At 40.9% G+C, this 26918-nt stretch overlaps 3 protein-coding genes and 1 long non-coding RNA gene across 6 annotated transcripts; 3 read left to right on the plus strand and 1 right to left on the minus strand.

Annotated features, from left to right (window-relative positions):
• The first annotated feature begins 548 nt into the window (after window positions 1-548).
• LOC119550652 lies at window positions 549-2643 on the plus strand. The gene is made up of 3 exons (XM_037859493.1): window positions 549-763; window positions 838-1622; window positions 1686-2643. Exons 1-3 carry the CDS (start codon window positions 697-699, stop codon window positions 1818-1820), a joined length of 987 nt encoding a protein of 328 aa, XP_037715421.1. The 5' UTR covers window positions 549-696; the 3' UTR covers window positions 1821-2643.
• Window positions 2644-4374: 1731 nt separating this feature from the next.
• LOC119550653 lies at window positions 4375-9473 on the plus strand. Of its 2 annotated transcripts, none has more exons than XM_037859494.1 (3): window positions 4375-4646; window positions 7432-7611; window positions 8847-9470. In XM_037859494.1, the coding sequence occupies exons 1-3, from the start codon at window positions 4604-4606 to the stop codon at window positions 9257-9259; spliced, it is 636 nt and encodes a 211-aa protein (XP_037715422.1). In that variant the 5' UTR covers window positions 4375-4603; the 3' UTR covers window positions 9260-9470. The 2 variants fall into 2 exon arrangements, with proteins under 2 accessions (XP_037715422.1, XP_037715423.1); XM_037859495.1 differs by lacking the exon at window positions 4375-4646 and adding an exon at window positions 4684-6658 and having other exon boundaries at window positions 8847-9473.
• Window positions 9474-10091: 618 nt separating this feature from the next.
• On the minus strand, window positions 10092-14230 carry LOC119551601. The gene is made up of 2 exons (XR_005219548.1): window positions 13887-14230; window positions 10092-10414 (listed from the first exon to the last, which is right to left on the minus strand). It is a non-coding gene; the product is annotated as an uncharacterized LOC119551601 (long non-coding RNA).
• LOC119551600 (U-scoloptoxin(19)-Tl1a) lies at window positions 11441-12763 on the plus strand. 2 transcript variants are annotated; one of them, XM_037861005.1, is made up of 3 exons: window positions 11441-11713; window positions 11778-11927; window positions 11995-12763. In XM_037861005.1, the coding sequence occupies exons 1-3, from the start codon at window positions 11599-11601 to the stop codon at window positions 12009-12011; spliced, it is 282 nt and encodes a 93-aa protein (XP_037716933.1). In that variant the 5' UTR covers window positions 11441-11598; the 3' UTR covers window positions 12012-12763. The 2 variants fall into 2 exon arrangements, with proteins under 2 accessions (XP_037716933.1, XP_037716932.1); XM_037861004.1 differs by having other exon boundaries at window positions 11442-11713; window positions 12137-12473.
• Window positions 14231-26918: the final 12688 nt, after the last annotated feature.

Below are 26918 nucleotides of genomic sequence, written 5' to 3' on the forward strand. Positions count from 1 at the left end.
CCAGATATATTTTATTAATATACATAATCATAAAAAATAGTTTGAAATTGTGAATTGCCTCATTTTATTTTCAAATTCGCAATAATTTACAACCTTTAACGCCAAAGTATTCAGTGTTTCTCAAACTGTAGGCGTGTGTATCCGCTTTACCAGGAGGGTGTATTCGCTAACTGCATTTCTAGCGATGTGCAAACTTTGTTATCAGCAAATCAACCTTATGTTGGTATATACTGGTATATTTCCTATTAATAACTAACCGCGTAACAAATAAGAAAAAAATTCAAAGAGTATTGAAAATTAATTTTTGTGTAAGAATGAGCAACTTATAATAAAGGGCTGTTTAACTTTAGAGCATATACACAATTTCTTAGATTTAAATAAAGGAAGCAATAAAATAATTCAAAAATATATTGTATTAATCCGAATAACATCTTAAAATTATTTAAATAGGGAATTATAGTTTGAAATTATAATTTAGATGATAGGTATTTAAGTGATATTTCTTGGAACTAGAATGGTATTTATTTTATGACCTGGTGGTATTTTCTATAGTTAAGGGTGCGGTCACGCTGATTGGCAATAAACACAATTTGGTTAAATTAGTGAAACAAAAACAAAAACACCAAACAAATGCAGTGATTGGGATTCTAGCTGCACACAGTCGCGTCGGAACGGCAAGGATACACGCAGGACGTGATGATGGTCGTCGGGGCACTCTGGCCACTAGCCATTTTGGTGGCCTCAGCCACTGCCTACAAGAACGGTGAGTAGTCATAGTGGTGTCTCAATCCTCCCCAGCGAAAGTTACTAACTGGGTGCTCCTTTGCCCCTGGCCAGTTCGCCTCCAGGACAACATGTGCTCGGACAAGCTTTTCTACACGCTGGCCAAGCCCTTTCGGGGCGACCCTACGGTGCGGCTGGAGTTCGAGGACACTTCCGGAGCGATCGTGACCCAGATGTGGAATCTGACACTGCCCCAAGGCCATGCGGCCAACAAGATCAAGTACGACTGCCAGTTCCGGGTGCTGACCAGCGATCGACCCCCGCGCGGCATCTACACCATCATCACACGGCTCAAGTTCCGGCGCGATCCCGTGTCCAAGGAGTGTATCGACTACATCCAGTTCAGTAGTGGCAACCGCTCGCCCAGCGAGCGCATTTGCAATGATATCTCCATTGACGGCCCCGCGGGACGTTTGATCTTTGACCAGCGCGACCGCGAAGTCAACGTGCACATCTTCATCGATCGAACGCGCCACATACTGGGCGACCCGCTGGAGCTGCGCATGGTGCTGACGGCCCACTCCGAGTGCCAGTTCAACGGGGACTTCCTCTGCGATCCCGGCGATCAGTACTCGTGCATCTCGCGCCACTTTGTGCGGGACAACATCACCAACTGCCTGTATCCGTGCCGGGACGAGGGCACCTGCTTCCACGACGCCATCGTGCCGGAGGAGATCGACACGGCCAATGTGGCCATCTCGGCGCTCACGTCGCTCATCTTCACCATGCTGGGCGTGGGCTTCTGTGTGTGGATCTGCTGGAAGTACTGGAACTGCATAACAGTGCAGCAGCGGGCGCACGAAGCCTCCGCTGCCCGCTTCAACCAGCGACGAGTTAGAGTGAGTACAGGTTGTCCTGACCAAAGTCTACAGCCACAACTGATTTCCGGTCCCATTTTCCAGTCGGATGTGCCCACCATTGAGCTGCCACCAGCGGTGCAATACGATGATAGCGTCCTGCACGAGCACGATTCCCAGCAGCCGGCCACGCCCAAGGATCTGCCGCCCAGCTACGAGTCCCTCTTCCCGGAAAGATAAAGATCCGCGGCTGATGTCGCTCCGCTTTGTGCCAGATCAGCAAGTACTTGGTACCGCACACTTGTTGTATTAGTCCTATTAGGTAATTGTATCTCTATCTGAACAGATCAGCATTCCATGTAAATATGTTAGGACTGATTTTATGTTTTGTGATCAGCGTTAGCGATCAAACATCACCCTTGTCGATGTGTTCACTTCGAACCAAATCCGAGAATACTCTCCTTGGAATTTTCCAGTTTTACTGATGTATATATTTAAGTTTTATGTACTTCAACTCTCTGTATTATTTTAGTATTTGTAACTGTTGAATCCGCCTTTTGGCGACGCAAATTGTTTACTCACTGATGAAATCTCACTGGTATTATCGTACTCGATGAAATTATATCAATTATTTACCTAGGCAGCAATTATTTATAAGCAAAAGCAAAAGCCACACAGTACTAGTCTCTGTATTAGCTAGCGTAAATATTCCAAGGGCCAGCCAGGACCTCCTTGGCAGAGCATTCCACATAGTTGTACCTGTTTCTGTACTGCAAAGATATATGTTATGTATTTGTACGCATAGAATACCACGCGCTTGTAGATGTCCTTGTTGTGTGCTGGCCGAAAGTGTCAATTGTTCAATCCAGAGTATTATATGTAGGCACACACGCTCACAAGATTATGTACGAACTACAGTATTTACTCCAAAACATGTAACTGCAATGTAACTGAAAGATCGGAGTGGTGGTCAGTAGGTCTTAAGCCAATTAACTCATATGTATACACACGCAACTCACTCAAATACGTATATTAACTTATAAATAAACCAACTAAATCTCAACAGAGCGTAGCGAAAGTGCGGACGGGAATCACTTCACCCTCACCCTCCCAAGTTTTGGTGTTTGGGGTTTCATCACATGGTGACACACATCATGAATCAGCACGTGCCTTATCCAATAACCAGTCGGACGGGCAACCCGATCATCTGCCAAGAAATCGACAGTTGGTCACGACTAGAGGAGAGGTGTCTCTGCCACTGCGTCATCCGTGGGCTAATCAGTTTCTTACCGCTTACGGCACAAACTTAGATTTTCCTTTGTTACCAACGCACTCATCGCGGGATCGTGGTGGTGGATGCGGCACGTGCTGGGGTCGACTGGTCGTTGACTCGCCACAATTGACCAAACTGGTTATTGCCATCGTGGCTGCGAGACAATTTGCCGGCCAATCTGTGCCCCCGTTCAATGTCGGCCCACAATTGTCCAATTGCCTTGGAGTCGCAGTACGCGAATCAATTAGCGAATGTGCAGCCCTCTTGGCAACCGGTAGCCGCATGGATGTATCTCTATATATAACGCCCAGGTGCCAATTATAACACGCACACAAAAGAGCCACACGATCGATCAATCCATCGATCTATTCATCAAGTTCAGGGTCGAACTCAAATCTCTCTACCGCTCATAGTTCGGCCTTAATTCGTGTCAAGCACCCTGATAAGGAGATTGACCACCGAATCACTGAACCATCAATCATTCCGAGTCGAAGAGCTCTTGGGGATCCTAGCAAATTCTGACGCTTCGAATGGTCAAATCTCGAAATTCGCACAGCGAATTATCACCTCAGAGTGGGGCGTGTAGGTGTGAGTTCACGCCCAAAAATAAACTAATCAAAGTGACTTCTTTGATCCACTTTCGCAGTGGAGCTACCTCCCCGAAAATGTATTTTTAAAACAAACGGTAACTAAGGCTCTTCAGAGTAAGGTGCGGCCTGTACTTCGGCCGATATGTAAGATATACATAAAGTTAAAGAGGGGACTGTTTTAAATTTAAGTGGGTATGTATGAAATTCACACATGCAGAGAGAAAATATAACACCAAAACTCGTTGTTATTCTTATCACTTATCTGTTATCTGCGATCTGTTGTCAATGCTTTATCGCATTGATAATTTAAATGATATTTTGCATAAACTGCGCATCAAGAAAGAAGATTATTTTGGATCTGAGAAGATCAATATTTAGAATTTCCATTGATATACAGGCAAACATCAATAAATCAAAGAATAACAATAAATATTTGATTTATCCTAACCGTTGAGTTCAGAAAGTTGCTCTTTTGAAAGCTATATATGGAGTTATGAATATAGAAATGTATATTTTTTCTGCATTTCCGTTAATACCCGGAAATCCTCCGCAATGATGACAGTAAATATTTTGGAAATTCTATGATTCATTGTAGAATTGAGCTAATATTATGATCTTCTGTGTGCGTTTGTAAAAAACCATCGTGGCCACAGGACCAGAACCGAACCCACTTCTAATCATTCATTGGTTTTGCGGTGGCGACTGTGGCACCTCCGCCTCTCGAGCGAATTGTTTGATGTTTTGGCCAGCAATTAGATACGTTGCTCTAACCAATCCCGCCAACCGCTGGAGTTACTTTCTCGCCCGCCGGAGAGCGCGTGACTCATACGCAGGGGGGGCCACACAAAGACACTGGCAACTGGCAGAAACGAAACCACAACCACAGCCAGAAAGAGCAGCTCCGGCTAAAAGCTGTGGGCAAATCGAGCGACTCGCTCAGTCTGCGACACACAGCCGAAGCTGAAAGATCGATTCGATTCGGCGGACAGTCCGCATCCCAGTTAAAGCCCGTCTCCGCATCCAATTGCCCGGTGCAATTCTCAGTTCGCAATTCTTGGTGAAGTGAACGATTTATGGAAATTTATTGATTGCAATTCAAGCCGACAAGTGTGTGAATCAAAAAACAAACAACCAGTCCCAGTTACCTGAACATCAGCGCCATGGAGTACAGCCGGTTCCAGACAATGCTGCTAATTATGATAGGTGAGTCGAGTTTGTGAGACAGGCCTTCTCGGGATATATGCACAGATATTGTATCTACATATATATACAGAATGAATGTAGATATATAAAGGCGGCAATAAACAAGTCTCGAACAAGCATATGCTAATTATGTGAACGTGAACCTCCGCAAACCCTAGGTGATTGGAAATAATTATACTGTGAATAAACATACCGGGTAACTCATTGAGCAGGGAATGTTTGAATGGGTCTATGGAACCGCATTTATATGGAGGAGGTATTTTTAAAGTGTGGCAAATTATCTCATAGAACTGGTCGTTATAAACAAAGTTTGAACGAAACAGGAAATATCAGTGATTATTAAAACCTCATAAAGATCATTAGATGTTCTGTTATGATTTATCGGTTCCCCACTAAATTCACAAAGGAAGCTTAGTGAAAAATTAGTAACTAGTTTTGTTATGGAGGTAAAACTGAGAGGGAAATATATATTATAATTTTAAGAGCTCTTTAAAATTATGTTTTATCCTTTACATCATTAAACTGAGGCTCCCAAAAATCCCCCACTAGTCTTATCAGTAGCAAGTACCAATAACCATAATAACTTAAGGCGACTGTTTGAGAAACTTCTGGCGTCAAGACCATATCATCTTGGGCCTTCATCCAGACACCGTAAACAAGTTAACGATGTCTTTACGATCCCGTCATCTGATAATCCCGTTAGATAAGATCCGAAAACCAGAGCCGGCGACATGTGATCGCCCCATAAATATCATCCAAGCGAATCAAAGTTAAAGCCTCTCGTTTTGGTGACATTTCACTAAAGTGCGATGTCGTATGGTTTTGAGGGGGGCCTGCGATATCTCGAATTGTAATTTTCCCGCAAATTACGGAAACCGGTTAAACTCAAGTCGCTGTCAGGCCCCAAATGCTAATGACAAATGACGTTAATAAATGGGGCGGCGCACTACTACTCTCAACTGAACCACCCAACTTGGGGGTAATGGCAACAAATCACGGAAATTCCCAAAATTCGATTTCTTAAGTAGAAAGCCGCCGGTTCAAGGCGAATGGAGTTCGTTTATCTATAATTCCGGTAGGCACATGTATAAATCGACCATATCCAGCTGCTTGGTTTGCACAGGTGCCTCCGCACCACCGCACCACTCACACCACTCACACCACGCGCCCCACTGGAATTGCTGACGTTGACTCTAGCACGTTTTGCCATTAGTAGCTAATTAGAATTTAATTGCTTATATTTTGTTGTGGTTGCTTGTTTTTCCACTTCCACCTTGCTTGTTTTGTTTGGCATTTCCATGGCTTTCTGCTGGTGTTTGCATGCGTTTTTTTACTGCCACCTTATCAGTATTAACTCGACACTCTATAAATAACCGAACCCACCCGCACAATATATCCAATGTTAACTGGAAATAATTCCCCCAGAAACCCGCACCCAACATTAGCTGTATTTTTAGAAACCATATATCAAACGGTTTAATCTAGTTTTCAGTGCGTGCAAAAGTGGAGCAGGGTTTCTTGTAAATTACTTGGTAACATTTTCAGATAAATCTTGAGATGCCTTATCAGCATGGAAAATATTTGCGTTGGACTAGCAGAAAGATTCCATTAATGGCACAGGTGTTTTCACATTACCATCTTGTCTAGATGAGTCTGAGTTTTATCAGAACTTAGCACAAAGATTCCATTTAACTAATTTTCCTCGGGAGTGGAATTCCTACACGACTATTTTTTTGGAGAACTTCTCCAAAAAAAGATAAAGTAATTAAAAGATTCTATTCATTCAACTTTCCTATCTCCACTTTTGGCTAGACACCGGGGCGTATGAGTTATCTCATAATCTGTTGCGCAACTTTTCCCCTGGACTGACAATAAAAAAGCGTTTACGGCAATGACCAGCTGTCTCCCATCGACGAGACTCGTCACATTCCCAACCTAGGTCAACAATTTCGAACCACCGAAATTTCATCACATTCGTGGTGAAATTGATAGCGAAACGAGTCTGCAATCAGGTAATTATTGACAGACGTTATAAAGATACTTGGTCTAAAAAAAACCAAAGATGGTGTGCCGTGTGCCCATTTAGCCATCCATACATCCATCCGTTCCCAAAGAAGTACACACCTTCGATGGTGAAATATGGTCGCCGCCAAAGAAGTGTGCAAACTCGGTTGCCAACTCATCGAAAGGTCTTTTAAATGAGATAGCGACACAGCATTGTTTTATTGGCGGCAGCTTAACAGGCTTTTATGGTGTTTGCGTTTTGATGTGGGAGCGTCAAAATATTTTGCAAACCATAGATAGGGAGGTGATACAGACATACGTACTAAGTAAGGCTAATACCTACCCCACTAGCTGCTGCGACTAGAGATATTCTCCATCCATATCAGGGCTGGAGATATCCCGAAATCCACCCCAGACACCGGGTCGTCATTTCGCGGTCTTATCGTCAAGTGGCTTACCGCCCGATTGGCTGAGCTTATTAAGCGATCCATTTACGAGGGGAACGCCCCTGGCAGTGGTTATATTTAGATACGTTATCAGTCGCCGATGAAGATGTTTGTCTTGATCGCTCCCACCTGAAAGAAGATCCATTCGTTCGCACGCCCCAGAATGGCGGTGATAAGCTATCAGTGAGCTCACCACCCCAACCGCTCTGTCTTGATTTCCTGATACCATATAATATCGCTAATACCCCTCGTCCGCTGCGTTCCGTTCCTTTTCGATTCGAATCAACTCGATGCGGTTTGGTTTGGTTCGGCGTGGCTTTTTTATTCCCTTTCAGTAATCATCGCCAGCTCGTGCTGCGTACACGGCCAGTCCTATCTCTTCAGTTTGGAGAACGTTCTCAACGAGTCCTCGCGCCAGCTGCCCTACAACCTAACCTCCGCCAACGGAACCACCGAGGTGGACTTGTTTCCCGACACCATCTCGAACAACACCCGGATAATTGTCTACAAAAACAGTGAGTATCTGGAAGGGAGTCAATGAGTGCCAAAAATAAAGACAAGTCACCACTAAATCCTAAAAGTAAACTCCCTTGTATCTAAAAATAGTGATTATGTGTGGCTATGATTTATAAAAAAAACAGATCTTAAAGAGGTAAAAAGAATAGTGTCGATCGCACCTTAAAAATTCAAAAGTTCGGCTATCGACCTTTGTAACGAAAAATGATTTTACAAACTAATTTAAATTTATTTGAAAAGTCATGCTATGCAAGTGATTAAAGAGTGATTAATCTGATAAAATCAAAGTAGCTCAGGAAACTGATAAAATCAACTTTAATGTATGAGTAATGCCTTCATTTCCAAAAAAAGAAAATGACCTTTGGGCGTTGTCTTAACAACAGTCATTTATTTATTGTTAAAAATAAAAACAATCAAGACCGTATTTTTAGAATCTTATCTATATTAAATAGTATATTGAAGTGCTTTATATTGATAACATATTCTAAAGATAACACTTGGATATTTAAGTAAAGTATAAATATTTAATGATACAGTTATAGATATTAATATGATATGTAAAAAATATGTTTGAGATAAGATAAATGTATTTTCCAATTGATATTTATCACTTTAAAGAGGTTAGTAAACTCCTTCATTTAATTTATCTTAGGCAAAAAGTATAGACTCAAATAAAGTATAGAAATTTGATAGACTTTGGTTCTACCCACCCACAAAGCAGTGTAAGCATGTCTAGAAAAGTTCAAGAACGTTTTGAGCTGCTATCAAATGATCTCAGTTTCGTAACCCCATGGCCCTCGCCCACTGGTAATATCTCAATTTTACCGGACCCTTGAAACCGCAAATCAACCACTACTCCCGTCTAATTACGGTGCCCACAACTGGGGTTAGCCCCTATCAATAGGCCATTTTAGCCATTAGCGTAGTTCGATGACGCGACAGTAATGCGATTCGAGCAGTTTCGTCATAAAGTTAATAGCGCAGACCCGCAATTCGTGACTAGAAGCACAAACACAGTGTGTGATAACCTGATGTTCGGGCAGTAAACTTTGGTACTGGGATGAAATACGAATAATTGTTGATGAAATTCTAGGCATTCTAGGGATTTCCATTGAGAGTCTGGTTTTTAAAATCGAATTAAAACATAAGGTGGTCTTTGTCTATGGGTTGACTGGAACTTGATCTCTATGATACTCACGATTAGCCACATCTAATTAATACTAAATACTTTCAGCTGTCGTCGAGTCGCCCAACGAACTATCCCAGACAGCGATGGATGTGATCACGATTGTGTGGTATGTGGCTACTTTTTTGGCCCTGGCGGCCTTCTTCATGCTGATGGCCTGTTCGGATCGCCGGTGCCGTGATATGAGGCGTCGTCCCGCCGGAGGACAATCCACCGAGGGTCTGAGGGCACCACCCACGCCCTCGCCCTCCTACAGTGAGTTCGCACCTCCCAGCTACGATACGGTGATCAAGATGCAGCACGCGGCCAAAACGAGCGTGTTTGTAATACCGTTCAGCAACAAGGCCGGCGAACTGGGTGCTCCAACCTCACCGCCTCCGCCCCTGACACCCTCTGCCATTCCACCGGTAGTCACCTGCGACATGATCATCGTTAATGAACTGCAAAAGTCCGCCGACTAACCGATAAGCAGCCCGTGGATCCCTGGATTCAGCCTTCTTACACCCCCGACTCTGTGATATTTGCTGTTTATGGCAATTGGCCAAGTATTAGTTGTCGTAAGATCCCCACAAAAAAGACTGACAATGAAAGATATCTGTATGTGCATATGCATTCAAATGCCAGTTCAACTGAAACTATATGAATAAGCAATTAACTGTAATAAATCAAAACATTATCCAAGATGATTCACCCAACGGGTGTTTGGTTTTCTAAGAAGTCGGCTTTCAAACTATTAGGGGACTTATGGGGGATATTCCAGGTTGAATGGGAAATTTCTGGCAACTCGCTAGGCAAAAGCTTGGAACGGAAGTGTTCCCAAGACAAAAACCATTGAATGGCAGCTTTATTGGGTGAAAGCTTCTTCTGGAAAAACTTGGATTCAAAACTGATAAGCGTAGAGTTCAGGGGAATTTTTTCTGTTGTGGGGCTCCCACTCGATGCGAACGGATTGACAAGGCCTGAAAGTGAACCCTTTTATTATTATCAGGTGATCTGGAGCTGAAGTGCATTCTGTGTGTTTAACCAAAAAAAAAAATTATGATAAAAACCTTTGTTTGACCACATCTCTGGGGTGAAAAGGTGTAAGTTAAACAAACAAAAATAAAGCACTTCCCTTGCCCATTGCCATTTGGCCTCTCAAGGTTAGGCATTTAGTTCATTCATCGATCGGTTCTAGTGAATTTCGATTTCTATCCAGTCGCAATTGTTTAGAACGGTCGAAGGTAACATCTGGCCCAAAACAGAATTGTTGTTTCTGGGCCACAGCTCAGCCAGTACGCCGCGGCGTATGGGTAATATTTCAATTTTTGTTTATTTTGCACACACATATTTCACACAAATTGTTTTCAAAAATTATACAAACAGTGTCGATAAGAATTGGTGCTGGTGGAGAAGGGGAGGCTGGGGACGGGGATGTGTGTGCCAAACCAGATCGGATTGCAGTAAAATCACGTTACGCCCCGCTCAATGCGGTTCTTGTTCTTGCCCCCCTCCGATGGCCGTTGATTGGCGCTGGTCGCCCGAGTTGAACGCTTGATTGTGGCTCCATTCATTGGGCGATCTTCAGTGCACGGAAAAAAAATTTCTTCACATTAACCATATGTTGAACAGCTGATCTGGGAAAAATAAGAAAAGCATATACGATTGTAAAAATATTACTACGAAGATCCAAACAAATTATTAAGATGACTGGGAGCTTAATCATCTGGTATTGGTTCATTTGTCTGTAAACAATTTGAAAATAATACAAGATGTCAAACATATTTTTCTAGGAAAACTTGTATTCAGAACTGATAAGCATTGAGTCCAGGGGAATTTTTGTTAAGGTCCAAGATGTTCATTTCTGATTAAAAATGGCTTGCTGATTTACATGTTCTTTAATATATATAAAAAATGTTTGCATCTTGTAACCTTTTGTAAATAAAATATTTAGTATTAAATGTAATGGAGTTTAAATTTTAATGACTTAAATGTTCTTTAATATATATTTAAAATGTTTGGATCTTAAAATCTTTTGTAAACATAATGTTTAGTATTGAATGTAACGGAGCTCTACATTTTTTCAACAGGAAGACCTATGATAGGATTTTTTTGTCAGCAATGAACAATACCGCATTGTAATATATTTATTCTTTACAAATTTGTAGGTAATACCTTAATCTTTTTAATTATTATATATTGACATTATATCTTACAAAGATATTTTTTATAATTCATTAATAGGTTACTATTACTCGTATTATTATTTATAACGATATAATTTTTTTCAGTGCATAGAAAACCGATCATAGATGTGAATATTATTCAATCACATAAATCATAATTTAAAAGTGGCTAGCATTTTCTCCGCGTGTTGTGAGCAGCGTTGCTGATTGAGGCGGATGAGGCCGATCGGAGTTGGCCAATTTTCTAAACTCTCTCACGGTCTTCAATTGAACCGCGCTTCCTCGACACTTCCTCCCTTCGCCCCGTCTCTTTCTCCGCACCGATCTTCCTCTTCTTCCGCCTCTTTCTCTTTCTGTAGTTGTGCAAAATCGCTTGCCTCGCTCTTTCTCCCTCTCGCCGCGCTGTTGCTCTCCCTCTCTCTCTCGCTCTCTATCAGCAAGTATTTTTTCGTTGAAAAGACTCTGTAGCGTAATTAGCTGGGATCAGTCCAACGCAAACCGTGCCATCGAGTGGAAGTGGATTACCAACAGAGTGAAGAGTGCATTGAAACCCCAGAAAATCCCATTTCGATCCGAGTAGAATCGATTGTGAGCATATCACGCATACGCCCGGTAACACAGCCGAATATACCATAATGTCGCCGAGGAAGAGCTTGCTGGGCTGCCTGCTGGTCAGCACAATCCTGGTGCTGCACCAGGTTCTGGCCGATGTGGAGACCAACGAGGTGGATACCAGCGGCGATGTGTACAGTAAGTGTCCGCGGATCAGCCTGCCATATGGCATTACTAAAGCCCCTACCATTCCGAATCGCAGTGCTGCAGGGCGTGCGTGTGTATCCCAACGATCGACAGTGCGTTCTGGTTGGCGGACTGTGCGTCGAGACGAAGGACTGCATTGAACCCACCTCGAACAGGGGACTGTGCCCCTCGAGTCGCGGACTGGAAGTGGAGTGCTGCTACGAACGTGAGTAGATTGCTGGCTCCTGCTGTGTGTAGCATCCTGCTTAAAGTCCCCCCAAAACCTCCATCAGTCCGATCCCAACCCTAAATATCTAACCCAAAACCATCCGCCATTCCCCCTACTACCCGTCGCCACTAACCGAACAAACCCGATCCATTCTGTGTGTCCCGCCGTCCTCAAAAACGTCAAACGTCATCCCGTTGCCGTTGCAGTGCCGGTTAGACCAGCGCCCTGTGCGGAACACTTGGGACAGTGCACGGACCGATGCCACCAGAGGCTCCTGCGACCCGGTAACGACTGCAAGAATGGCCAAGTCTGCTGCGTCCTGATCTAGTTATACTTAACCACACCAAAAACACATACCCGTGCAGAGAAAGGGCATTTACAAGTCGGTCAGCACTCAGATTTTGATTGCAAAATACCAAATTAGCGTGACAAATGGATATATTGTTATAGGTTTATCAAGTTTTCAACGAATTTCTAACATATGCTTTAAGTTTCCTATCCATTTTTTCTTTAATTTATTTTTATTTATTTATCATTTAAAATGAACAACGAAATTTCTTACGATATTTATCATATATGGAGAAACTAATAATATATAATTTAACTTCAAACTAATTTGCAAAAAATTAAACCCAGTTGGTTGGAAACATCATAGAACTGATTTGATTGTGTTATTTCTCTGCATACACCCACACACCGTACATAAACATGTATTTATTTAACTATATGTATATTAATTATATTGTACGAATACTTTTGTATGACATCTTAAGAACCCCACATCTCTCGACAAAGTGAAATATTTGACTGCTTCCAATAAATGCATTGTAAATATTTTCCAAAACGAATCTCCACTAACTCAAGCAGTCACGTATCGGAGGATTATGTAAGTATGGGTATGGGTCAGCTGACAGCTTCCAGTCCGATCCCCTTATCATCTGGAATTTATTCCGTCACGTGCCCCAAGTACAGTTGTGTGACCACAACAAGAGGAAGAAAGCCCCCAAATTGAAGAGGGAATTGGGGGGAAAAACAATAGCCGAAACATTAGCAACTGAAATGGGAATCCAAATCGGAAGATGATGAGCGGGAATGAATCACAAGATGGCAATTGAAAACAACAGCTTATCGCTGTCTCCCAAGATTCAATGTCAAGTTCAGAACCCAAAAAACCAATTCGTTCTTTGGACCGAGTCTAATATAGTTGAGTTGAGAACATTTTCCAAACAGTGGCAAACAAAAATAAACGACCTTGCTGCCACGCATCGCGAAGATATATCTTCCACGTACATGTGTGGCGCATGCCTTGGTTTTCTGTACTCCCCGATATTCTGATATTTGTTTGTATCTTTCGGTTATGCATGATTTCATTGCTAATGTTTGGACGCTTATTCCATTAAGTTATTTATAGTTGGGCGGTCGGTCGCTCGACGGGGTCACTTCAGTTTAGTTCGATTTGAATTGGCCAGCGCTCTTGAGTTGAATGAATTCGTATGCAGGGCGGCATTGAGGCGCCAGCAAGTGCCTATATATACATATGTAAGATCCAAAAAACATGAATGGAATAATTAGAATTATAGACTTCTTTAAAGAAAGCCTTTTAAAGTGTTCGAAATAGACTGCTTGTTGGGTATTACTAAATTATTAAAATATTGGGCAATTCTGATTTTACGAGCTCACAAATAGCTCTAGCGATTCCAGAAACATCTGTCGTATTTTATGTTTAAATATATTTTAAAAGCCATTTCATAATATTCCAGAAACTTCTGTCCTAGATTTTTTTAAAGATTTTTAAGGCTATTAATTTTTAGAAGCATCAACAAACGTACTATACATAGAGCCTCCATGGTGTGAATGGTGTGAAAGTCTCTTTTCTTTGTAGACCCCTTAAAATATGGAATATGGCTCTTATACATACGACTTACAGATTAGTGTAATCTAAGAACATATCCTGACCTTGCATTGAGTGCATTGCATCACTCTCGCTGCACTCGAATTCATTGTCATGGCACTTAACCCGCCAATGCCAATGACAGTGAAAACATCGGCCTTGTCCGGACACTATTCGCGATCTATATCAATCAAGACGTATGTGCATTCCGGCCGGAGTGTACTACGTGGCGCTCTATGTATATACGGTTCAATTGAGTAAATCAGTGAACACCAAATCACAACTGCGTCTTAGATTGCATAAGCTGTGCAGTAATTTCGAGAAATCGGTATCGCTGGCGATTGAACCCGAACCCGAACTCGAACCCAAAACAAAACCCCAACACCGAAGCGATCCGAGCCGAGGTTGCCGTGCCGTAATATTTGCTGTATTTTCTGTTAAGTTTTTTTTAGGTACTTTAGTTTTTTTTAGGTAAGTGCGAGCGTTTCGTGCTGGGGACGGGGCTTATCAGGGCGGTACATCATCATCGGGCGGCATGTCATATAATAAATTATTTATGTGGTTTTTTTTATTTTTCCCGCTTTTTGCATTTGTTTACGTTTTCGATTTCGTTTTTGCGAGCTAATCCCGATTCTTGCTTTTATTTGTGTCGCATTTGCACCACACAGAAACTAATAAAACTTTGTGTGCGGATTTTCAGGGGGGAAAAGAGGTGGCCGGTTTGGGATAAGGCTCAGAAACGCTCATATTTCATGTCATAGTTCGCACTCATTTTTCACTTGACATAAAACTGCGTTGGCGTTTGCGTCTCATATCCTGGGGCCAGTGCAACGCAATTTGCATCTCCATCCTTCGTCCTTTGCCTTTTTATATTTTGCACTTTTTTAATTTTTATTTTCGCATGTGGCTGGTAGTGTGGAGAGTATAAAAGAAAATGATTTTGTGGCATAAATTAACGCCAAGAGGCACACGGAACACTATTAAAAAATACGGATCCGCCAGAGCACACATGCCGGGTTGGGTGATTGGGTGGTGGGCTGGATGGTTGGTTGACTGGTTGGCTGAGCTGCATGGGTCCTGGATCCTGGGTCCTGGCCAAAAGGATGTGGCAAGTCAATGGCTTATGGGAAAGCCAGGATATTCACTTCACGGCCGCGTGCACTTCGTGTTGTCATGGGGTCGGAGAAGCTCCTCATGCAATTAATCCTTTTTTCCCCTGGCTCGAAGCTCATCCTTTGCCAGCAAAATGACTTTTTAAGTTAATTTCTTATGCGCTGAGAATCTTCATCGGGCCCCGGTCATATAAAACGTACAAGGGGGATCAGTTTTAAACTTCAACTTCACAGTCCAAATAATCCATTAAATATAACTATATATAATAGCCGTCTGTTTTGATGAATTTGAGTGCAGCTGTCAGCCATGCATTTCAATTGTTTGTTTGACTTTTTTAGCATGTATTAAAACTAGTTTTTTGCCAGGATCAACAGGTAAGGCTTTGCCTTGTTTGCTGCCAAATATTTGGGTTAGGTAAACCCGATTTAATGGTCCGCACAAAGTCAACGCGACATCACATTTTCCTTACCCACACAAAATACAGTGCTTTCAAAAAGTTTAAGGTTGATTAATTTAAATTTTTGCATGTTTCTTTATGAAATTGACCATATTTATAGTTAACCCAACAATGTATTAAAGCTAATTGTAGTTGATCCTAACTTTCTAGGTTGATCAAAAGGAGAACAGAATGGTTTGAGTTATAATGACCATAAAGCCCAAAATGTAAATGACCCACAAATATTGAAGAAATACCGAAGTTTCAGGAACACAATATACACTTCATAATAAATAACGTACAAAATCAGTTAGTGTTTTATTAAAATATCGATGTTTTTTAAAACTTAGGATAGTGCAAACAATTTTGTATACCAAACTTACATATTGTACAATAAGTTAACGTCTTTAGATTTTGATTGCTCTAGGAATTCTTTAATAGTCTCAACACTTTTGATACGCACATTCCTTTGTGGCCTCTCGAACATCTTACGAATTTGAAATTTTGATGCAAATTGATGTGCAAATGGCATAAAATGAAATTACTCAAAATCCTTTGACAAATATGGGGGAGTCGGAGGGTAACCGCTCTGCACTCCTTTCACCTGAACAATATCCCCCCTGTGGATAATACCATTAAAAGCGAGTAAATGAAAGTGAAAATGGAAACGTTTCCATAAGCCAGAGAGGCAGGATGATTTGTGCCGAGATGTCGTTCCGCCTTTTGAAGTAGACAGAATATAAACCATATTCATGCGTATATAGATAGATGAGATGAGATGGGGTGGGATGTATTACCCCTGACAAATTCCCTTACAATTAGCAACAAATTTTGGTTGTGTTGTAGCCACACCAAAGTGCTGACCCCTCGGGCTGAATCTTCATTTTTTGTAACGGGATTAACCGCAATTTCTTTAATTAAAATTTCCATCACTCCCGTCGCTGGGTCGGAGTTCCTAAGCCGGGCAAAACGAAAGAAAAAGGATTGTAAATTACGCTGTCAGTCAGTCACTCAGTCTGTCAACAACAATTAAAACGGGAAGCAACAGCAACAAATTAAAAATTCATCTTCCGCATGATTCCCGGGAATTCAGCCATGTCTTACATCTTTGCAGCCCCACCTTCGGGATGGCACTCGCATCCTATCCTGGGGTTACTCGATGTGGTCCTTTTTTTAATTTGATTGGCACGGCGTTTCCGGTTTTTCTTTACTTACCACCTTGCTCCTTGATTAGCTCACTGGGAAAATACTGGTTGAAGGGGTCTGGCTTGGGGTGGGTTAGTGATTTTTTCTATTCTCGGATATTTGTTCTGTTCCGAAGAGGGCGTCCCATTTCGACTGATTTGATCACCCTTTTTTTGGCTCATTTTTAATTGAAACCTAATTTTCTGGACTTTCTTCGTTATTTGGAAAATAAAAAGAAAATTGCCCCAGGTGAGTCAAGTTTTTCTTTTACCGCCGAAATAATCCCCTTCTTGGCTTTATGGCATATCATATCATAGCTGACTTCTTTTCAAACATTTCGAGCTTCAGCACGCCCAACTTTTTGACTTTTGTTGTGTGCAAATAATTTGCAGCTCGTTGGCTGGCGTCATTAACAATGTAGGGGGAAATGGCAGAAAGTTTTATCTAATTAATGAAACTTCAACGCAACGTCAGCAGTCAGAACGGTTGGATCTCGAGGAGCCCCGAACACCCGAATCCTAGAATCCCGCCTTGATGTCGTATTGTTGACAGTGACGATATTGGGATACGCGGGATAATGGGGGGTACAACGTGGCGTATGATTGCTTTTGTGTAAACAACCGACGCACATACAGCTGTATATCTATGTAGCTTTTTAGCTTTTCATTTTCATTTTGCCATCTTTTTTTTTTTTTTGTAGCTGCTTCTTTATCCGTCAAAAGTTTTTTAATTAGCAACAAAAAGTAAAGGGTTGAATATCGCGTCGAAAAGTTTCGGCAAGCTAACAATTAAGTTTCGGCAATGCCGCTGACACGCCCCCTCACTCGAAAAAGGGGCTGGGCGCGAGTGCAGATAATAAGTATTAAGCAACACTTACTCGCAATTAAGTTTTGCTCCTGCCAACGCCGCGTCCTTCTTTGTTGACTTTTTTCCAGGCTGTAATTACGCGTAATCGCAAAATTAATTCCTGCACATGACTGCACCGCTCGGCGGACAGGAGTGGGATCCTTTTCCCTTTTCCGGAGAAGGATACCGGGATTCAGGATTTCGTTCTGCAAAATAACCCGCAGCCAAGTCAAGGATATCGCCGCTCCCAACTGGGAATGCATTAAGAAGCGGGCCGCGGATAAAACTTGGTAATATTCATGAGATTTGTTTTATGATGTGCTAACAATGCGTAAATGTACAACTACAATAGCCACAACAAGGAGCTCCAAGTTAAGTGGAACACCTTTCTCAGGTCCTTTTTTCTAGCGTTTCATCCACGACGACTGCAATGGCCACTAAAGTTTTTTCGGTTTCCTTTGTGCTCCTGCAAAAATCCTTTCATGGGGTAACACACTTTGTAGATGATGGTTTTGCAGCTAATTTGAAAACATTTTTAAAAATATATTTTATTTAAAAAACTTGCTTAAATCTTAAGTGTAAGATCCTTTACTTTTGAAAATATTCCACATATATTTATTTATTTAATTACTTAAAAAGATTTGTAAGATCATATCTTTTAATTTGTCATTCCTTAAATTCGGGGATACGTCGATAAGCCATGACACATAAAGTGGCCCGGATGTGAGTTTCAATCTTGTGTATAAAAATAAACTATACAAATTTCTCGAAAAAGGTTTACGTAAAAAGAATTTTTTATTTCAACACATTATAGTTACTTATCATAACTCGCAACATTTGGGAAATCAACCGCGCAGAAAAGGTCATGACGAATCAAAGCGGATGTGCACATTCTTTTTTTAAACAATAAATTCATGGCAAGTTATATTTTTCGTTCTTCTGATAAAATACTTTTGTTTTTATTATTTGTTATGCTTAAGGTATTGCATATTCGTTTTGAAAAAACCCAATATTTTCTTTGAAATTTTTCCTCTCACCTATTCTTGTGGCTGGTGTTCTCCGACCATTTCTTGCAACTTTTTCTTTGGCCAGGCAATTTTTCACTTTCGCAAGATGGCAGCGCATTTTAATGAGCCACCGGACAAGCGGTCAGCTTTTCCCGAGCCGGGAAAAATCCTCTGAAGGAGCAGGAGCAAGAGTCAGTTATCCTGGCTGGCTGGGAAATTTGTGTTGCATTTGCATTTTCATTGGCGCGATATGTTAATGACTTGCTTACTTTTGTCCCTACTTTTTTTCGCCATCTTGATACGGTTCGAAACTGAAAACCGCTGCAAGTGTTTGCCCATCCTGCGGAATATCTTAAAGATTTGTTGGGCGATTGCGATAGCACACAAAAGTTGATGCCCCATAATTACCAGAGTCATTTATCATTGTTACAAAGCAAGTGTGCTTGAAATGTAAATTCATATTATTTAATTTGTATCCAATCGAGTTTTCGGAATTTTATGTAATTTTACAATTGGCATTTGCGACTTCATCCCTTTTGACTTGGCTCGAAATCTAATTTGTGTATTTTGTTTAACGCTTCAATAAGTAATTGTAGAAAAATGGCATTTACATAACAGGGGATAATTTTGTGAAATAACAATAACGAAAGTGGAAGCAAAAACATCAAACATGAATGCAAAACTCTTTTGATATTTATTTACATTGTACTTTTGTTGGATTTGCATTTGTGTGTTTGTGTTTGATTAAATAAAGTTTTCGATTTTGCCCGAATTATACGTGACAGAGCCAATGTTAAATGAAGAGAAAAATTGCATTTAAAAGCCAAAAATTGGCAAAAGTCATTTCAACATTTTAACATTTTGCCAATGAAACCAACTCAATTTGACGTAATGTCTGTTGCTCTGTACCTGCATGTGTATGTGAGTGTGTGCGAAAAACATTAAAATAATTGTTTTAAAATCCTTTTGTCAGAAAGCAAAGTAAATTATAAACACACATGCGGAGCGGAGACAGACGGACGGACGGATAGAGACAGCCTGGGAGACAGGATAACATTTGCACATCACAAGTCATTGGATCAGGACTCCACTGAGCCATTAAAAAGGATATCGTATGTGGGAGTGTGTGTGCGAGGACAACTGCAAAAACATAGCCAGGAATTAAATTCAAGGAAAATTGTACGAACATTTTTATATTTCTGGAAGACAAGTCTATTAGTGCAGAAAAATATGCACCAATATTTGAACTAAACGGCGGCCAGGGCACACATAGAAAAATATTTTAAGGCATTTAGCTTGAAATTTTAATATTAAATTGTCAAGAACAACTTTATTTGAAAGTAGAGACAGTGATTATTATTATTATCTTATACTGTCTTATAATTTAAACTTTAATCTAACAGAGCTGCAGCAGCAAAAGGCCTTAAGCTCGCTTAAGGCATATATAAATGATAGGATAGTTATTTATTGTTAATATATTGAACAGGTTTTTATATATTATTTATTCGATATAAAGTGGATGGGGTTTTGGGGTTTGAACGATTCAGTTCTTTATAGGTAGAGAGATATATAGATAGATGGGAGGTTCTTATCTATGTAGTGCGCGTTGGTCAAGAAGGAACCTCAGATTTATATAATGCTTCAGAAATAAAGTTATTCTAAAACTTATTATAATAAAATTGATGTATTTACAACAATTTAACAAAATACAACTTCTTATTAAAAATCTGTCAACCCAACATTAACATGAAAAGTTCTTAAAGTACCCAGATTCAATCTGTAAATCAGCTCCTAAAGGATCTTAGCACTATCTTACTGAATAGTGATTAAGCTACCTATTTGCGAGGCATCCAATTGAAATTGATTTCTTGTTTTGTGAGTGTCGAAGGGATACGGCTAGCAATATTTCGGTTATTTTCATAGCTGCCAAATTGCAGTATTGCTCTGCTGCATTTGCATGCAGGACGAGGCAACATGCAACATGCATTTTCCATAAACCGAACCAGCAAAACGTTTCAATTCCCATTTTATTCATTGAAAGCCCATTTTTTTCTTTGTCAGATGAAATTCTTTTATTTTCTGGGAATATTTACACTTGCAGAATGAGGTGGGGGAGTCAAAGGAAGGAGGCTTCATCGTAAGATGAAGTTGGCACCAGAACCGGGAGCCAGAGCTCATTTCATCGGACTGGCACTGGGACTCACCTTTGCCGGCTGCTCAATACAATTGTACAATATTTATTTAATGTAAATGAGAAACGGAGCCCAGGCCACATGAGTCCGGGCTGTGGAAGCGGAGGAGGAGGCGGCGGAGCAGATCCTTTGGTGCAGCAGGACCTCAGCTAGCAATCCCCAATGTCGATTGGTTCTCCACATCCTCATCCTGTATTTGAGGCAATGGCAATGGCAATGCATTGGAGCAAATTAAAATTGGAAATTAAATGTTTACGAAGCACAAAAATTTCAACGAAAAGTAATTGCTTTTCCAACTTTGCAGAAACTGAGTGGGAATTGCCTGTAAATTGCGATGTGAGATGGAACTTAGACCAAGCAATGACAAAGAGTAAATGTGTGGAGAAAGCTATGTATCTTAATAAACTAAATTTGGTTAGTTGTTTGAGTTGGTCCTTGGACCATCGATGGCAGTAACTGGGACTTCTTGTAGAAGGATAAGACCCCTGGCAGCTGTCAATCTCGGCAGGTTTCGAATGCAACAAGTCATTATCCTGCCATCAGCATCCAAGGATCGCATCTGCTAGATATGTTGGGGTGTAGATGGTATCGGGTTCCTTGTCCGTGGCCTGTAAGTCTGTTGGTTTGGTTTTGCATTTCCGCCGCAGGATTCATTGTAATGTGCAGGTGCCGTAACGGTTTAGAGGTTCCTCTTCCTGTTCCGGTGCTGTTTTCTTTCTGCTTCTTTTAATTTCCGCTCCGTTGCTGTGCTGGCCAGGCCTTCTTTGACCCTCGATGTTGGCCCAGGTGGAGCTGGCCCCAACCAATCCAGGCCAGACATGCGGTTCACGTTCACATTTCCTTTCCAGAAATAACAAGGATAAGGCAGGTGTGCGTGTGTGTGTGAGTTTGGGGCAAGTCAAGGAGGAGGACGAAGCGCCGATGGCCAATTCCGACCGCCATCTCACCGGAGAATCCGAGGAATGCCAGGGCCATGATGAAACCAAACAAGCTCCACGGTCCAGCAGCCAAATTGAAAGACAAGCGGCTTTAGCCCGCCGGAACTCAGGTTACTTCCGGTTTTTGCTGTGGCCCAGAATGACAATAATTTAGACCATTCCGCCTTTAGCCAATCATCTAAATTCAATACTTTCAACCCCCCAAACTGAATATTTTCCCATCCTTATTACCATTAAAAAACTCCTCATCCTACTGCCTCCTTTGATTGCCATTAAAATGTACAATAAAATTCTGATGTTTACTTGTTTTCTTTTTGGCAGGCAGCCAAAACTAATTAATATTAAAATAGCAGGCTCATAAAGTGATTTTGTTTTCATTGAACGACAAGCGAAGCGACAAACATACATATTTATATTCATTGGCGAGCCTAAAATTATGCAGCGGATTTTTCATGTTTAATAAAACAAACCAGGCCCGCGGCCAACTATTAATTAACATGTTAATTACAATTTTTCATTGGCATAAATGCGAAAATGCAATTTGTAAAATGTCGCCAATTTTAATTTTATGCACAGCATATATGTATAACCAGGCACTATAATATCAGAGGGCATTGGAATGGCGATGAAAAGTGGGCGGACTGTGGGCGCCTAATCGAAAAACCCGCTCAGGTGTATTATGCATGGGTGGGTGCAAAATATTGTGCAATGGCTGGAAAAAACCATTAATATTCTTATTTGCTTAGCCGATGATGGCGAAATTGTTGGGCACTGCGGAACCGGCGGAACCGATTTTCCGGCCCCAGTACCGCCCCTCTAAATCAACACCTGATATATTTTGCTCCACATTTTGATTGGCAATCTAAAATGCACTGGCATTGAGTTATATGTATATATATGTATTGGGCGGGGGCACTAACCTGCCTTTGTGTGTGCGGCAAGCTTGTTAAGTTTTATTTAAATTCGAACTGCATTTTGTCGACCGCGAATGGGGGGCGGGGCTTGGTGTTACGGGGGTCGGGGGGTCAGGGGTCGGTGGGCGTGGCGGCGGGACTGGCGGGTGTCCTCGCTGCCGCCTCGAGCGCCGTTGTCCCGCTGTGATTGTCAAAGGATGCGGCCAGGAAAATAATTAAAAATTCCATTTAAATGCAGATTAGCTCCGCAAAATGTGAGACTACAAAATTATATAGAATATCCTGTTCAGCCGGGGTTCCGGCTATATCACCCCCAACCAATATTTATACATACATGCTTAAACACCGGCTTTAATAGCGATGCTTTGTGAAAATGGGATGGTGCCTAAAAATATGCAAATCGCGGACAAACGGTTTTATAAATGCAATCGGCGAGCGTGAAGCGAAAAAGGCTTTCCATATGCATGCTCAGACTCAGAAATCTGGATGCATTGGGCTCTCCAGGTGTGGCAATTATTCATGAGCGCTGTAATAAAATCAAAATAAATTTCTATAACAATTGCATTAAATATTGAAGCCGTTTGCCAAAGCGAAACGTTTTTCGTACAGCGAAAAAATAGTTTTGCACTTTCTAAGTTTTATTTGCATTCAGCATTTTTGATTAGATTAATGCACACGGGTGTTTCGGCTTAAAGAGGTTTTTCACGACGATGGCACGAAAATATTTCTCTTCTCTTTTTTTTACATATATCGCATTCCCGTAGTTTTGAGCCATTCCATGAATATGCGTCATGAAAAACAAAATTGCAATCAAGTTTTTCTGCCAGGACTCTTTATTGGCAATTGCATTGTGTTTCGGTTACATTACTCATACGCCCTGCTGGCACCCCACCTTTTCGCTTTTTATTGAGCCCCCGCCGATATGGCTTTTGTCAATCAGTGTAACGGCATTTAAATATACAATATATATGTATATATTCAGATATGTATATGTTTTACAACGTTGGCCTTTTCGCTCGCCAGTTTGCCGCAATTCATGCATTTTTATATGTGACAAAAGCGAGCAGTAAAATATATAAAAAAAAAGATGAAATTGTACCATTGGGACGTGGATGTAATGGTTACGGTTACCGTTACGGATCAGACAGCGGCACAAGTCATCAGTTTTTATGCCCTTGCAGCTGCTGCAGTGTCACATCCCCATCCCCGAATACCCGTATCCCACGTATTGCAGTTGCATCGGAGTCGGAAACTGGGCCCGAAACCCTGACGCATGCATCAATATCCATGGCCTGCCCGCCTGATTGCGACTGCAATTGTCAAAATGTAAATGCAGCCCAAAGTTAATAATCATGCCGAAGGCTGGCCATCTCAAATGCAGTACGTTTTCAGGCATTTAATATTCGTGCATTTTCCAGTTCATACTTTCCCGGATTAACATGGGTGACCATCATTGAAATTGGTCAGTTAAGACTGTAATGTTAATAGAAACGTCAATTAGGGATATGAGTCTTAACTTCTTTGAAATCCATTTGAGTAAAATGGTAACAATCCACTTAAAACGTTATATATTTTAAATGGTGATATTTTAATATCAACCCTAAGGATATATATTATTTTGCAAAGTTCGGCAATAAAATAAATATTTTTTAAAATTTAAGTAATTCAGCATTTCAATCATTTTAGCTGTGTATAGATAATTATAATTCTAAAAAAAGCACAGAATTCTTGTGATTGTTGGTTTGCGCTTGTAACACAAAGAATGAGAATAAATTTCAAAAACCGAACAGCAAATTGATTAATTTGGTTTATTTTAAGAGAAGTTATCAATATTTTGTATTTTAATATTATACAAAAGAATATTTTTTAGCCAAATGTTATATTTTTAGATTAAAGCAATAAACGTCAATTCAAACAATCAGAAAAAAAAGCTTTATTTATTTAGCACAAATTTTGGAAACCGGATTTTATTAAAGAGAGATTAAGTGCATTTGGAAATATATTTATCATGCTTTTCAAACGCGATAAATGGGTTTTTTTAATGTTGTTAAATGGAAATTCATGTGCATTGTTTTCAATACTTAACGTTAAATATGGCAACTATAAAGCTGTTATTTTGGAGTATAAAACACAACAATTGGATTTTAAAATGGTTGCAATCGCTTTCATTCATCACTCAATCGGAATGTATTGTTTTACGAGTCCTGGCCATTTAAATTTACTTTATGTGGGATCCCCGATTGTCTTCGTGTCCAGTTATTACCGCCAAAAGCCTGCTGATGAAATCAAAATATGGGCGAAGTATTTTCATAACCAGCGCCATACACACACACCTACACGTACACTGCGAAAATCCAGGGGGATGAGAACTTTACAGCTCGTTTTTGAGGTACGCAATGAACATGAACATTTGAAACGAATTCGGTTCGCAATCCTTTTTTTTATGCTTTATTTTTTCGCCCTTTTCTGGTATAAATTTCATTTTTGGTATGTTTAGAACGGCCAGCGGCATATTTTATGTACAACTTCAACACTCCCAGGATATGTGTGTGTGTGTGTGTGTGTTATCGCACTGCATTTATGTATGTATGTGGACGGATGCCTTCCACGTGGGTTACTTAATATACAAAGGCCTTTAATTTCGTCTAAAGCTAAATAAACTTTATACCCTTTGGTATCTGCCGCACATCTACACATATATCTATATCTATCCGCATGTGTGTGTGTGTGTGTATTGCGTATACGTATACACCTGCGGTCATGCCGCCACCAAAGGACCTTCTCCAAAAGGACCATTCTCCAAAAGGACCATTCTCCATTCTCCGTGTGTGTTTGATGTTTGGGCTGCGTTCTTTGGCGCTCTCTGTTTTGACTGTGTCTGCTGTTGTTGTTACTGTTGTTGTTGCAATGTCCTTGGGCGAATATTTGCATGTTTTATTGTATCTGCCGCTCGCCCAGCTTAGGCCGCCACGCCCCCTTTCCGCCCTTTGCGCCCGGGGGAGAATCCAGCGCCCTCAGTACGCATGTACCTATGTTTTTAATTCTTTACATCGATATTTGGCCGCTGGCAAAGCAAAAACGCGAGCCGCTGCCAAAGGTTGATTGCCGCCCCGAAAAGGGGGTGGTGGAAATTCAAACCCACCCCCCTTCCCTTCTCCCCCTTCCTCATTTTGGGTCAGGGAAAAGCGGACAGCAGCGCGTTGGAGGCAATTTTCCCCCAAAATATGCATGATATGTGTGTGCTACACCTTTTGTTATGCATTTGTTTTGATGTCGAATTCTAACTCTTGCCGCTGGGCATTCGGCACATTATTTGCACTATTTAAAGAGGGCGCATTAAAGTCCAATAGCAAGGGCTAATTAAAAGAGTGCTGCATACTCTTAGGCGCGCGGTGGGTAGAAGGACTTTTCTTCAGCAGCTCACATATTTACACGCTAGTTTCCCATTACCGGGATGTGGATGTCTTGCAGTCGCAGTGCGATTTTTAATTTGCGTTATACGAGGAGTTTCCTTTTGCCTGGCCCGCGGCTCACATGTGGAATCGTGGAGGGGGTGTTGGAAGGAAAAGGACTCTGAGGATGAGGAAAGGATAAAGAAGGAGCAGGTGCAGCTGGAAGGGGGAAGGAGAAGGGGTGGGGGTGAGGGTGAGCAGCGTAGCGTGACATCGCAGGAGCACCAAATGTCACGCTTCACTCATTTCCGTCCCATGATGTCGACGTCGCAGTCATACTCATCATCACCAGCACCACCATCATCATCTTCGTCATCATCACCATCAGCATCACCATCACCGTCACCATCGTCACTGCCTGCTGATGAAGCTCAATGGTTAGTGGCAGTCAACCAGGAGTTTCCCCCTGCATCGGCAAAGAAAACCACATGACAATATTGGTAGGTAGGATGCACAGAGAACAATAATATGAAGATTTCAATAAAATTTATACATTTTAATTAAGTGAACTAAAAATAACTATTTAAAGATTTTAATAATAAATAGTATTTACATTTGAAGGAGAAAAGATTGGCAATTTAAATTAGTTGAATTAGGTTAACTGATTTTAAAAAGTTAAGCATATGCTGGAGATTTTCAAATAAAGGGTTAATAAAAATATCAGTAAGTTTCACATTAGAGGTATTATAATAGATAATTAGGTACCTATAGGTAATTATCAAGATATTAAGACCGAAAGTCCCAGCAACTATGGCTGATTGCCTCTGTACTCTAATATCCGAACTTTCGGCTACAGTGTACAATAAATAAATAAAAGAAACTCTTAGAGACTGATAGAAATATATTTATTCTTGTTATGAATACATTTGAATTTATAAACTTATAAAGTTAAGATCGATTTCATTTTTGAATTTAGTACATACTTACTTCTCCGATAAAATAATATTTTTCTAAATTCAATGAATCAAATATTTTAATCCAATTTCATGTCACAAAATAAAAATTATTCGCATT

The sequence above is a fragment of the Drosophila subpulchrella genome, chromosome 2R (assembly GCF_014743375.2).
Source record: "Drosophila subpulchrella strain 33 F10 #4 breed RU33 chromosome 2R, RU_Dsub_v1.1 Primary Assembly, whole genome shotgun sequence".
Classification (NCBI taxonomy): domain Eukaryota; kingdom Metazoa; phylum Arthropoda; class Insecta; order Diptera; family Drosophilidae; genus Drosophila; species Drosophila subpulchrella.

What these genes read in the sequence shown, in the direction of transcription:
- LOC119550652 (XM_037859493.1), top strand. Translation starts at nt 697, where the DNA reads ATGATGGTCGTCGGGGCACTCTGGCCACTAGCCATTTTGGTGGCCTCA. An exon ending in AGCCACTGCCTACAAGAACG is followed by an intron (nt 764 to 837) that starts GTGAGTAGTCAT and finishes GCCCCTGGCCAG; the next exon opens with TTCGCCTCCAGGACAACATG. An exon ending in TCAACCAGCGACGAGTTAGA is followed by an intron (nt 1,623 to 1,685) that starts GTGAGTACAGGT and finishes CCCATTTTCCAG; the next exon opens with TCGGATGTGCCCACCATTGA.
- LOC119551600 (XM_037861004.1), top strand. Translation starts at nt 11,599, where the DNA reads ATGTCGCCGAGGAAGAGCTTGCTGGGCTGCCTGCTGGTCAGCACAATC. An exon ending in TACCAGCGGCGATGTGTACA is followed by an intron (nt 11,714 to 11,777) that starts GTAAGTGTCCGC and finishes TCCGAATCGCAG; the next exon opens with TGCTGCAGGGCGTGCGTGTG. An exon ending in AGTGGAGTGCTGCTACGAAC is followed by an intron (nt 11,928 to 12,136) that starts GTGAGTAGATTG and finishes TTGCCGTTGCAG; the next exon opens with TGCCGGTTAGACCAGCGCCC.
- LOC119550653 (XM_037859494.1), top strand. Translation starts at nt 4,604, where the DNA reads ATGGAGTACAGCCGGTTCCAGACAATGCTGCTAATTATGATAG. An exon ending in AATGCTGCTAATTATGATAG is followed by an intron (nt 4,647 to 7,431) that starts GTGAGTCGAGTT and finishes ATTCCCTTTCAG; the next exon opens with TAATCATCGCCAGCTCGTGC. An exon ending in GATAATTGTCTACAAAAACA is followed by an intron (nt 7,612 to 8,846) that starts GTGAGTATCTGG and finishes AAATACTTTCAG; the next exon opens with CTGTCGTCGAGTCGCCCAAC.